The 14,635-nt window shown below is 35.7% G+C and overlaps 1 protein-coding gene across 1 annotated transcript in view; it reads left to right on the top strand.

Annotated features, from left to right (window-relative positions):
- The window catches only part of LOC149798915 (protein ECT2-like), a 191,614-nt gene that overhangs the window by 31,188 nt on the left and 145,791 nt on the right, over window positions 1–14,635 (top strand). Inside the window, exons 6-7 of the mRNA XM_089957002.1 lie at window positions 2,577–2,675; window positions 12,223–12,322. Coding sequence (XP_089813128.1) covers window positions 2,577–2,675; window positions 12,223–12,322 — 199 coding nt within the window. The remainder of the gene's footprint in view (window positions 1–2,576; window positions 2,676–12,222; window positions 12,323–14,635) is intronic.

Below are 14,635 nucleotides of genomic sequence, written 5' to 3'. Positions count from 1 at the left end.
TCTGCTACTTCAGTTTTGCTACATAGGCTGCTGCAGGAAACACTGTTGGCATATTTGAGTGAAACGAAGTTAGGAAAGTAAAAATATTATGGTCTCTTAATTTGGTTGATAGCCATGATAGTTATAACTTGTGCAGAAACAATAGTTCAGTTTTTAAGAAAATATTTCTGGGCATAAAAATGCTCAAAAGTATTTGTGTGAAGTAAGAGAGACTTGTTATTTGATAAGCTTTGGCCTGGTGCCATTATTTCTATCACTGCTTAAAGAGCAAGTTAAAGATCAGGACTTCTATGTTCCTTTGTTTGATGAGACTCTGAACTTTGCAAGATATACAGATGGATATTTATTCAAGAGTCTGGATTGGAACAGAGGCTGCCACATAATTTTTTAGGCCATGCCTCTACAGAAGACATTGTCCACCAATTTGAAAACATTTGTATCAAACTTGGACAGAGATCTACCTCAGTTTGAGTTCTGAAAGGAAGAGGTTCCTACAGTCAAACATTGAAAAGAGCACTAGGCAAAAGATGCTTAAAGAGCATCAATAGAAGTGATCTCTCATTGCCCACAAGATAGAGAGTGAGGCACATCCTCCTGCATGTCAGGAGCAGTGCAGTTTACAAATGCCAAGGGAGGAGAGCAAAAGATAATTCTACTGAGTGAAGACCAGCATCCTCTCTAGGTCCTTAGCTTAGTGATTTTCAGATCCTAGAATTCTGAGCCCTACAAAGGTTCATTGATACATGATGTTTCACTGTGTTGGTCTCCTCCAACAACTCATTTGTTTTAGTGTACCTTGGATGATAAATTGGGACACGTGTTTGTAGTTTTGGACTGTCCTTCGCTGGACAGTCTTGGAAGGGTGTACTATCTGAATTCATGACATCCTCCAGCAAGACAAATATTCTGGCAGACAGTCTATTCAGGAATGGCAAAGTTTTCATTATGGAGTAGTCAGTGCACCAATCCATAGCAGACCCCCCTCCCCCCCAATCAGACTGGGGAAGATCCTTCGTGGACTTGTTAGCAACAAAACTAATAACAGACTTATTTAACAACTTGCCTTTTCCAGATCAGATAGCCTGGGCATTAAGCCAGAAGTGTAAGTGCTCTTAAAAGTCAGAATCTCCACTGCTCTGCTCATCTTGATAACCCTTAGTGGGCCCAAAGTTTGTGGTTCAGTGACCTTCTCAACTGGCTGATGGACCAATCTAGGACATTGTTCCAGAGGAGGGACCTTCTGTGTCAGCATACAACAGGACACGGATTATGCACCTTCATACTTGACTCATCTCAAGTGATCGATCCACCAGGACAAGCTTTCAAGCAACGTTGCCAAGTGCTTTGTTCAGACCAGGAGGTGCTCCACATGATAAAAAGTTGAGAATCTTTTGCGATTAGTGCAGCATGAAATGCATGAAACCTACCTGCCTCTCTTTGTGTGCACTGTCTTGCTCGCTTATGCAAAAATGGAACCTTTCATTTATATTTTGTATGGTCAATATCTAAAACCTTGTGGTCAAGGTTCTTCTGAGAATCTTATCCTCAAGATCATTTTCTTGCTTCACAGGAAACTAAGGAGTGAGCTTACTATTGGACAAGGTTGTCAAAGGTTAATTATAAGTCAGTATCTCTCCTTTGCCAACCAGGTTTCTTAAGTAAAAACCAGCTACCTTTGACAGTGCCACTTCAGTCTAACCTGTGCTGGGGATGATCATTTTTAAGGCTAGTTAGGGCATTAGGGTTCTATTATGGCCACTCGGTAGGAATCTTTTTGTCTTGAAGGGTTGCTCTGACATTTTAGTAGATTGTCAAAACTATCAAGAGAGCTTACAGATTGGAGTAAAAGTGATCTTTCAATAGGATTAAAGTCCAAGAGATCAAAATCATTGCTACCTCTTGGGTGTATCAAACTAATTCATCAATCGTGGATGTTATGAAGACTGGGGTTTGGCTATGACACATGACCTTCTCCTTCCACCTTTGTTCTTTGATGCACCGGAGTGAAAGCATTTTTTCTTGAGTGTTCATGGTCATGGCACAAAAATAGCTGAAATGGATTCTGACTTAAAGTAGTAAATCTCCTACAGTAAGGTTGAGTATATGTTTGCTTATGCCAGTTCTTGAGTCCATCACTGGCAAATTCAGCTATGCAATACCAACAGAAAACATATTACTGATATTAAAATGTAGCTTTTTGGCCATGGGGTGGGTGGTCGTAAAATTAATTTTAATGATGAAATGCTTCCCTATTCCTATTGCCAGATTCCCTCCTCCCACCCCAATCTGATGTCCCTGTAGTAGTCTGGCCCAAAAAAGGTTGAGGACTATGAATTATTACACTGATATTGACAGTTTGAAAAATGGGTTTTGCATCTATGGGGTTTTAGGAAATGGAATAAAAAAGCAAGTGGATTTTGAAAGTTGATCTAATCGACATTTGCAAACATTTTATTTGACATAATAATTACTGGACAGCATAAATAGCTCATGAAACTACAAAATATTGTTGTTAAATATTTATAACAAAACCATTTTTGTCAGAACTTTTATGTATTCAATGCATTTTAATCTAGTTTGCAGTTGGCGTGGGCATTCCCATCATGAGCATTGAGTGGGTGGAGAGAGTTTGGGCAGAAAGAAGCAACACCGATGTTAGAGCAGATAGTGAACAGGTAACAAATCAGTTTTCTGTATGAATCTGGTCCATGAGCAATAAATTGAGTTTTAACACTATGCTTAGTATGGGTGTAACAGATGATCTCTCTCTCTCTCTTCTTCCAGGTCTCGTTTTTATGTATGTTACATCTCTGCATATATGTGTGTGTGTCTGTCTCTTTCTACATACTTTGTATGTATGTATATGCATATATGCTGCAACCATCCCAAAATAAAAACATTGTCTAATAGCATCTACATTTAGACAATATATCCTCTTAGTTAAGACCCAACTACTCAGTCAACCACTTTTCTCCTGTCTATTTGCTTGGTGGAGTTAAAGACCACTAGTGGAATTCAAGAGATATTGACTTTCTGGGGTGGTCTTAATACACCTCTCTCTTAATAACTTGACAATTTGGTCCAAAAACATGTACCGCACTGTAAAAGAGTGCACAAGTTATGATAGGACTGCAAGAAAAGATGTAATCACCATTAGAAATCCAGAAAACTTTGGTGTTGATGTTGGGCAACTGGGCAGTTTAATGACTTGAATACTCCTATTGTAAATGCATTGGGAATAATTGTCAATAAAACACCATTTCTAATGAAGTTGTTTGCTTGTATAATTAAATATTACATCATTGCAGTTTGTTTTTGATTCACAACCAAACAAAATTACTGTAGACTAGTGACATTTATTTAGTGAAACAACTGTCAATGTTGCAACTAGATGTTTTTTTATAGCTGTTCCATACTTTAAATATTGAAGACGTGCTTTCGTTCCAAGAAATATAGTGAAACTTCTCATCTTTGAGGAAATCTTGGAATGCCAATTCAGGATTTGAAAGTTAACTACAAACTTTAAAACTTGCCTCTGCACAATGAATGTGTGTGAGTGTGATTTGGATTTTTAACATAGCTTTAGAAAAATTTCAGCCATATTGCTATGATGTCTGCAGTGTGGCAGTTTATAGTGATGTCCTGCACTGTAGCATCATGTCCCACCCAGTCACATTATCCTGACACCAGGCTGACCAGTCCTAACACTAACCTCTTAATGCTGACTGCCCAGCGAGGCAGGTGCTAGTACCATTTTTGTAAGTCTTTGGCATGACTTGGCCAGGCTTCGAACCTGTGACCTCCTGCTAACCACTAGGCCACAGGAGTGGTCATACAATGAACTGTATCTGTGAAACAAAGTATTATCATTCGACTTGGTTCCCTTGCTATCTTTTATTACATTTTTGAATAAGTAAGATAATTTAAGGTACTTTAATTATATTCGGGGTTCCCATGCTATGGGAAAAATGATATTTTTTCCCTGATCGTGAAAAGTCCTTGAATTTTGCAAATATTGATGAAAATCAGGGGAAAAACCTGGTAATTTTCTGCCAACACTTGACATCAGAAACAATTACATAATTAAGTCGTAACTGAACTATTCCTGAGATTTGTGAAGTCATGTAAGTAGTAATGCTAATGGAGAGTACCAGGTCAGGTTTAGTCTATGCTGTAGTTTCATCTAGTCTGTGAACAGATTAAAGACATAACGATTATAATACTTGCCATTTCTGAAAAATAAAACATTTTCTTACAGATTTCATGCAGGTGTAACTCGACGTTAGATCGTTTAGGGGGCTCTCAAAAGTTATTATGTACTTTTGAGAGAGTGACGTATGTAAGATGAAGTTGTTTGCATTTAAAATATGCACAGTGGAGAGAATGTTGGCATTACCTCTATGCTACATTAATGTAATGTGAATGATATTTCTATGGATATTGTACTTTTGGAAATTGTACATGATCTAAGCACATTGTTAACTAAAACGACTGCTCCCTTCTGCTAAAAAATCAGCCTGAATTAGTCTAAAGTACACTATGCATAGCAGCTATTAAAATAGAGAAAATGAATTTTGCCAGACTAGACAATACCAGCTTCTGAAAGTGCAATGAATGAATTACCAAATAAATAAAATGTAAAAAAAAAATAACAGCTCCTTTTTATACAGTTTGCCTCTGAAGTTCAGGAAGTGAAAATGACCAAGTGGAGCTAGCACTTTTTTGAAAGGTGCACATCTGGAGTAAGGCCAAGCTGTATACTCTATACCCATATTACACCCATCAATCATACACCAAAATAAAGGGAATTAAAGCTTCTTTGAATTATACCCAAGATACACAAGGTCTTTTTTAAATAACCAGTATAACCAGTGAGGAAAGCCAGGGAAATTCTTTTTCTTTAAAATTCTAACCCTATGTAAAATGCGAAACAGTAGAGCACCACCATTGGTTTGCTAGGCCTGCTGGTAAGTGACTACCATATGCCACTAACCTCACAGTGGCGGCAAATTTCAATTTTTTTAATTCAAATTTGTGGTCTGAAATGTTGAATCTCTGAGCTGCAAAACTATTACACTGTGACATGTAGATTGAAGCATTGATTTCAACTATTATTTAGGTCGCCGGAGAAATGGGAGATTGTTGTCCCTTGTATTAAATATCACAAATTACATCAGTGGCTTATCACCATTTGGTACTGATATGCACAAATGATTCAAAATAGAACACAATGGAATTGTCATTTTATGACTTGGCTAAATTTTATATATATATATATATATATATATATATATATATATATATATATATATATATATATATATATATATATATATATATATAAATAAATAAAGTACGGCTCACATATTTTTGAAACCCCATGCATTGTAGTGGAGGACTTAATATTCTCCAGTTTCGTTCTTTGTTAGCACTCCATAATCGAGCAATAAAATACTAACAACCTACCACCACGCTTTGGCTGGTACAGTGATGGCATCTCCACCATGGAGTGGCTGATTGGCATTATTGATTGACATTTGAACAGCCAATCAATGAAGACCACCCATGAAAAGGCTGATACGTCATATGTGATTAACAATCAAATACCATACAATCAGTGACCTATAATTTGGTCACATGTATGGACAATAGAAATTAATTTTAAAAGTCTTGTATATTTTGCACAGTAAAAAACTTACAAGCTGACCTGACGAGAGGCTTACCTTATTAAGCTTCTATTGAACGGCATATATTTATCCTAATGTTTAAGCATGACAAGTAATCCTCTGAATTAAATTACAGATAGCAGCAGCTTATGTGTAAAAACACAAGCAACAAAAAAGGAAACACTGAATTTACTCTTAAATGTGAACGACGTGTTTAGTCTTTCAGCAGTAATGGCCCAGTTATGAGATCAAATATACATGCACACATCTATCACCTAGTTTAATTCTGAATGCTCATGTACTGTAAGGGACTGGCCATTTAATTTTGTTTGGCTAAATTATTATTATTTCTGAATGGTATTACATTCGTCACAAGATACGTTTGTTTCAGGTAAAGAAAGGAATGGCAGTGTCTTTTATTTTAAAACCAAAAATGTGAATAAGATGATAGTTTTTAAGCATTTACACCATGTTTTTTTATATATAGAAACTTAAATGGTCTTTCCCTAGTAAAGACTTGGCTTCAGTGGTGGTTCAGCAGGAATCAAGGTAGTGACCATTGTAAGCACTGTTTAAAATGCTAGCATCAGAAGAAGTCAATTTCAGCTTAAGAAAGGTGTGTTTTTATCACACAAATGACTAAGGTTCAGTCATTAACAATGGAAGTATTACAAACCACTTACATTTCCAAATTTCGGAAAGAATAATAAATTAAATGACCAGTCCCTATACAACATAAATGCAGTCAGAATTTAACATAGCTGTGTATATGTATTTACAGCCTCATGACTGGATCATTACTTTTCAAGGACTAAATGCTTGATTAGCATTTTAAGTGTAAATTCAGTGTTTTCTGGTGTGTTTTTTTTATCAGAAGCTGTCATTGAAAGTTTATATATAGACACTCAGGATTACTTTTCATGTTTAATCAGTAGGATAACATCGCACTGTTCAAGGGAAGATCAAGAAAGTATTTTCAGGTCAGTGCATAAGTTTGATCAGATTTCTTTAATACAGTAAAACTGCACACTTATTGGAGACGGTGTCAATCAGCCTTTTGTAAATAAAAAAAGTACAGTAGTATTGTTAAGTTTTTGAGGTATTGCGATTGTTAATATTGTCTAAAATTTTGAGTTGGCATTATATCTATTACATAATCTTAATTAGAGCTAGGAAATGTCTATAATCATCTGATAATGATGCAGATAATTTAGTGCCCCCCCCCCTTCTGTCTCTCTCTCTATCTCTCTCTTTCTATAAACCTCTAAAGATCATGCTTGCAGGGTGATACACAGTAAATCATGCCCATTTGATAGAGATCATGTCCACTCCGTGGTGGTCATTCTCGATCACTCTGCAAGAAAGCGTGAGATTTCTTCATGAGCAGCTGTGGCAACTCTGTCAAGAGATGGTGTTTTTTTCTTAATCCTGTCCATTCTCTTTCCACCCTCGTGATGCATGGGGTTCCGAAAATACATGTGAGCTTTTGTCTGTGTGTGTGTATATATATATATATATATATATATATATTTCTAACCACTTACATTTCCAAAGGGTAATATTATTTGAAACAATTTTGAAACACATCCAATAAGCAAATAAGTATGCACTTTTACTGTATTAAAGAAATATGTGTGTGTGTGGATATATATATATATATATATATATATATATATATATATATATATATATATATATATATATATATATATATATATTGTGTTTAAGTGCTTACTTAAGCATAGTTTATACACAGCAATAGGTGACCCACTCACTACCATTCCTGCAAATAGTCTGCATTAATATGCATGAGATGTATTAATACATCACTTGCCAGCCAATCAAAACAGTCCCAGCTGTCACGTGCAGCGTCTTTTGTTCAACTATTCTAGTTTGGAGCTGAGAGTGCCAGCATTCATATTTCGGTCGGAAAAATGCTGTCATCCCCACCTCAACGCCTACGGTGTTCAATGGATAAGGGAGTGTTTGTGCTGCTCCATGTTGCATACCCTAAATAAATCAGTCCCCCTAGGGCATTCACTTCATTCCATTCCCAAGAATCTAATGTCAGCACTATATGGTGTATTCAAACTAAACCATTTAGTGAAGTCCACACAGTTGCCGCTGTCATCCCAACCTTCGTTGGACAGCCCAATCTTAGCTGGGCTCCTTCAGTTTCTGCTGAAGAAACTTTACTCAAGGGTTATCCATAACATCCTGTCTGGGAGTATCAGAGACCAGCTGTGACCTCTGTACAACTACATTGTACCATTCAGTAGCCGCTGAATCACTCACTGACAGAATGAACCAAAACAGTTCCATAAGTAGCAGCAGACAGTCCCCCTAGGTGCCTAGAACCACTGTAATTACATCACATGGTACAGTAGTGATGAACTGGATCCAAAAACACACACAGGATGGGAGAACAGTGTCAATGTGAGACCATCTATCCCTGTATGTTGAATGCAGCTTGGTCGCTGTGTATTACTATCTGCATCCATGGTCATGGCACTCTGCGCTGCCCAGATAGTACTATATATATATATATATATACTTGAGTATAAGCCGAATAATTTAGGAAATAATAAAGGCCTGGAAGAAAGGGAGGGGGGGTCAGCTTATCAGTGGGCCAGTGTCTAAACTTGACTGTTTTTAGGTCTTTTTCTTGACTACTTTAATGGCTATAGATCTAGGAACACAAACCAATAACTTTTTCATTGTCCTAAGACATAGGCATGTAAAAAAGAGTAACTTTCGATGACCTGACAATCATTAAACAGTTATAAAGTACATGATTGATTTTATTATTATTTTGCATGTGCATAGTTTCTGATTTCTCCAGCACGAAGTTAAATAAAGGTAAATATAGACTTCATTATTTGCGGGCTGGTTGAGTTTACCAGGGTGACCATGCTGAACTATATTGTACAGTACTTAACCAGTGCATAGCGTCACTTTAATCCTTACTTATTCACAAACATATTAGATGCAGATTTTGCTTTTTTAATTCTTTCAACCAAATTTCATTCTTCCAGATAACATTTCAGCTGGTCCTTAATAGCTGTTTCATTTACGTTGAATTATTTGCTCATGAATTACTAATTTTCAATTATATCAGTGATCCTGCAAATTGAGGCTATATTTTTAAAAAGGTATGCACGTTTAATTGTACAAGGCACATAACCATCAACATGTACTTGTTCACGAAGAGTGGTAATAATAAAGGCTAAAATTCTCATATAGTTCAACTAAGATTAACATCAATCAGTTTTAATTTGGTTTTTATTGGTGAATTTGTTTCGTTGTGCGACAGAAGTACAAGCCAGATAATCTTTAAAACCATGAAACTGGTTTGTGACAAGAGGGAGTTTTGACCGGTAACTATACAAGTACATTGATGTGTAATTGCCTTTTATTCCTTAATATTAGCATGATTGCTGAAGTTTTTTAAAACAGGGTCAAAGGCATACCTATGAACTTTTCAAAAGCCAAGTAGGAAGACTGAAAAATAGAGATTGGGACCTAAAATCGGGAAGATTTTAGTGGCATTTTTAAGCCTTGTTTTCACTAAATATTGATAGATCTTCCTGGTTGAACATGCTTGAAATTCGCAAAAAGACTCTCAGTTTCTCTCTGTGACGTGCCCTATTTTCCCCCAGGACATGCCCTATTTTCATATTCTGGTCAGCTGTGGTCAAACTGCACAATAGCTAAAGATTAGTCTTAAATAAACAAGCAAGAAAGTCAGCGTGACTAATTAAAAGTTAATCCTTATCCATGCAATTATTTTGTGAAAACAATTGGCCCTCCGCCATAATTCAAAGAAATTATGTTCTACATTATTGTATGTAATGCAAGCACCAGCAATTGATTGGCAAATAAAGGATTCTCAGTTTTGTTGAACTAAAGGTGTCAAAATAGCCAGCCTCATGGTACCACAGATGTGGCAACTATTTTCCCCTCTTTGTCTATCCGACTTATTCCCTTATTGTCAACTCGTAAAGCTTTTAGTATTGTTTATTATAAAACATGTATTCTGAATTAGTTTTTTGAGGACACATTTGCTGTGTGGTATGTATTTCATTCTTTCTTTTAATTTAACGATGGTAATTATTATTGGTATGTATGGTATAAAAATGCCAGGTGCTCACTTGTGTAAGTTTCTTTTGTGGGAATGGCGCTATAGCAGAGTTACAGCATTCGTAGTGATCATTCTTGCGATTGAAATTAATTGTCGCTGATTGTATTGTTTTGGTTTTTATTTTTTTTGTTCTGGTTTATTTTTGTATTATTGTAGAGGTAAAAAAAAATCATTAATTTACATGAATAATGTTTAAACTTAATATTCTATTTAGTGAAGAAGTGAATTTTTTATAGTACAGTAATTATTTCGTCACAACAATAATTCACAGGTGATACAACAGAACATGCAGGACTTTTCTTGTTTAGAAGAAATGAAAATCGAAGACATAATGTAATAATCGGGAGTTCTCTGCACAAATCGGAATATATTATGAAATCAGCAGGTATGCGTGGAGCGACCCCAAAAATTGGGAGTTTTTTTCCTCCCAGTGTGAAAGTTTACAGGTATGGGGTAAGGTCACTTACATCAAAGCAAACTACAACTCAGCTTTTATGGTATTAGCATCGAACCTTATTGTTTGTTCGTTGTGTTGTCATACTGGGGTTACATAATAATGAGTTAGGTATTTACAATTTCAAAGCAAAGTAAAAACGTAATTACCTGTGCACTGATATAAAATGTTCAATGCAATAATGCATAAGCAAACAATAATCGAGTCAAATGGGAGTGGTAGTGTTACAGGAACTCAAGACTGCTAAATTCTTGTCATCGTTCGATCAAATTATACACAACTCTAAATTAGGCAGAAACAATAAGAAAACAGAAAATTAAATAAATTACTTTTCAAACAAGTTTATACCTTTTCTTTTTTAATAATTTTGCTTGCCAACCTCAAGATAATAATACATGTAAAAAAATTTAATATAAGTTTGCCCAAATAAATGCATTTAGAACTTACTTTGTGCATCTTGAGATGTCTTGGAGTTGTAGGTCGGCTTATATGCAGGTCATGCACTTTTCAGTGTTTATACCTGTTCAGTTTGGTTGTTGTTGTTGTTGTTGTTGTTGTTGTAGGGTTTAACGCCATTTTTCAGCACACGATAGGCTATACATAGCGGCCAGTATTAATGGTGGAGGAAGAACCCGGGAAAACCCCGGAAAGAACCACCGACCCACGAGAAGCTACTGGCAAGCTTTCTCACATACCCACATTAGCCAAATCCATGACTCGAACCTGTTCAGTTTGGGGGTCGGCTTATACGCGAACAGGCTTATATGCGAGTAAAAATGGTATGTATTAAAATTCTCTTTCTTGCCTAACTAGAAATTCTTCCAGTAACTGTTTCTGATGCTGTTAGTGGCTTAAAATCATTTTGCCAAATTTATATTTGTTTGTATGTGTATTTATAAACAATGCTTATGCACAAATGCACATAAATATGTAGTTAGAGATCACAGTAAATAAACTGGGTAGCAAAAAGTCATTAACTCATTAACGTCTAGTGATGTATTAATGTGTCTGCGAATATTTGGTTTCAAAACGAGTGACACTATAGTGTGGCATCTAGAAGATGCTTCTCAACACGAATTGCTGCTACCAAATGGAAGCCTACTCCAAAATGATGTAAAAAACATAAGCCAAGAAAAGTACCGGTCATTGTGTGGAAATGAATAAATAGTTGTGTTCTTTGCTGATTTTTATCTAATCAGGTTATACTTTTTAAAAGGTCGATGGAGGTTTTGCAACAGGGCAAAGATGCATGGTGGCTGATTAATTAGGTCTTTGTTCTATTTTTTGTACATCAGGTATTGGAATACCAGTATTTTTGGTATCAAACGTGTCTGTGATATGATCAAGAGAAGCATATTTGATAAAGTTATGCAATATTTGCACTTGTCAGATGCCACCCAGGTGGCTTTAGTGCTAAAGGCAGATTCAACAATTATGGCTTATTAGAGACATTGATAATTTCGGGTGAACAATACCTGTTAGGAATACAATTTCTTACATTTCCTGAATAAAATTGTGGCTAATTAGAGTTAAACTGGTTGTAAAAACATGTAATGATGATTGGAATATGGTTGTTTTGAAGTAAAAGTTTTTGGCTGATAGATCATGATAATTATATCATAATTTTTTTAATTTATTTATAGTTTATTGAATTTTGATTATGTAGTCCATGGAGTTACTGTATTATATGTGGAAGCCTGGTATAGCGAATCATGTTATAATGGGGGACAGCTGTATAATGTACCTTATTATATGTGTACTATTTATCTCTTTATAAAGGATTGTATTAGTGTCATATTTACCTCAATATAATGCACAACCACATGTGAGCAGTGTAGTTTCAGATCTTCTGGCATATAATTTGATGGCTGATTGAAGTTTAGGCTGTTGAAAGCTGGGTGCATATAATCCAAGATAATTATTCTGTTTTTAGTTGACATATATTCATTTTGTCCATCCAGATGCAGTACAGAGTGCCCACATTCTACAAATGCTGCCTGAGTTTCATCAGCTTCCCTAGAGAGGAGCAGGATCACATGGAAGAGTTAACAATACAAAATGGTAAGACCATTTAGCCAGTATCGAGGTTTTAGTTGATCTGTTAGGTTTGAAGATGTACACAGTGTTTTATCTACTCATGCCAGACATGATTTTTCTCCATTTTTTAGCAGAATTCCGCTTTTCTCCTGACTTGTATCCGATTTTTCTTGATATAGTCCTTTTTTTTTCTTTATCATCTCCAATCTGGTTTTTTAAAAACGGTCTGTTCTTTCCCATTCCGCAAAGACCCTTGTAATGTATTCATTCCATATATTAGTTAGCCCACGACTCTTGTAAAGAGTATTCTGAATGGTCAAAAGTTTAAATTCATCCAATGAATCTTCATGTAATGGAAACTGATGGCAATGGAAAGAAGAAGCGTGTTTGCAAAAAATGGCATCCCAAGTTGTTGATAGAGACCATGACACAAGAAGTTTAGATAAAGGTTTAAAAAACATATGGAAATGGGAATGGCTGGAGCGAAAAGTCGATGGAAATTTAGTTGGCCAGTTTATAAGAAAACTGAACACTAGAGGACTGGCATTTTGTGAGCTCTGCTCTATGTTTATTGCGGTTGGAAGAAATAGGAATGGCACAAAAGAAGCTGCATATGGAAAAATTTAAGCTCAGAAGGCATCTGGAAAAAGTGCAGTTAATTACTATAAGAAGAAAGATTTCTTGCATGAGAGAACAGATCTAGCTCTCTGTCAGAATATGCGTACTGCATGGTGCCAATACAAGCACCAGATTGAAAGGAAAAAAGGCTCTCATTGAGAAGGAAAAGAAACGATTGCACATTGAGCTCAAAAAGGAAGGCTAAACAAATCTTTGCCAAAGCCGCACAAAGAGCTTGACTGGAATATCAACAGGCTGTGTCCATTGGAGAAAAAGGCCAGTGAATGTGTGGGATTATTTGTTTATAGTTGATGTACTTGGGTGTTTTTTTTCACAGATTTGAAAAGAGAGAAGTATAATATATTTGCTGCAAAAACTGAGAAATTTTTGTGACTTAATTACGATGTTAACACTGACATGCACATGAAATAACTTCAGCACCAATAGTATTGGAGAACAAATTCATGTGACAATAAATATTGTGAAATTATTCAAGTCAAGTTGAAACTTTCTGGTAAGTTTGTTGGTTTTCAAATGATTATTTTGTTATATATTATGATGATAAGTTGCCCCTTGAGACCCCGTTGTGGGAGGACCCCCAAACCACCCTTTCAAATTTTCAGCTTTTTTTGTGCCATTCCAAAATCATGTGTCTTGCGTCAAATACCTACACTTTTCGGATTTGACACACAAAAGTCTGTATACAGAAATGTGTGGAAATTTTTTTGTTGAAAAATCTTCATCAATTTCTGGTTTTGACAACAGACCTGTTTACCCATCCATATTTTACCGAATTTGTACGGAATAGAGTCCATTAGTACGGTCATGCGGTCAATGATCTGAAAATACGATTTGAGGATGCATTTATTAATTTTTTTAAATTAATTTTTAAGTGGTTTTTTTTTTCGTTTTGTTTCGTTGTATCATCTTTTCAATCAGCGTCCATGTCCGCAGTCTGTGCCACATCACTGATTTTAACATTTTCAACATCTGGTTGTTTAAACAAAGAAAATTGTCACTGATAAGAATGTTTCAGCATCAAACTGATGATGAAAATGGAAAGTCTAAAAATAGAAAGCTTTTTCTACCAGTTTCTACCAGTCTATGATACTCTGTGGCCATGCCTTAAACCATTGTGTAAAGGAGAACTTAGACTTTTCCTGTACACATGGTGGAAAGAATGACAGTTCACAGCACGTGGAATCAGAAAATCATGCAAAATTGGAATCATTAGTAAAGGGAAACAGAAATGTTTTGTTAATGATGAAGGGAAAGCAAGTCAATGATCAACACGTGTTTCAAAGGCAAATAACACGTGCTGAGGCTATTCTATGTGAGTTGATCGTATATATTAATGTGTCATTGAGCACAGCTGACAAGTTAACAAAAGCAATGAAAAATATGTTCCCAGATTCCAAAATTGCACAAGGTATTTAGAAGCAATCCATTACTTTAAATGTTAACAAAGCTGATACCAGATTTTATGAAATAAATAAGATTGCCTTCACCTCTCTAGATGAACTTATTATGTTCTGAGATGATGGGTGGTGGTAACAATTTCTATCATTATGTTTTGTATTAAATCTTCCTTAACCATGTATAATGTAGAGATCTGGCTTTATTTTAAATGTTATGGATATGTATGAAGCTGAGAAAACAGATTTTCTAGAGAAAGTAACAGAGGTAAATAACAGAAAGAAGTTGGGTGTGTGGAAGTAT

Source organism: Sinohyriopsis cumingii, chromosome 5, assembly GCF_028554795.1.
Source record: "Sinohyriopsis cumingii isolate HCF-2022 chromosome 5, ASM2855479v2, whole genome shotgun sequence".
Lineage (NCBI taxonomy): Eukaryota > Metazoa > Mollusca > Bivalvia > Unionida > Unionidae > Sinohyriopsis > Sinohyriopsis cumingii.
Note: the sequence above shows the minus strand (reverse complement) of the source record. Positions and strands in the feature narration are given on the sequence as shown.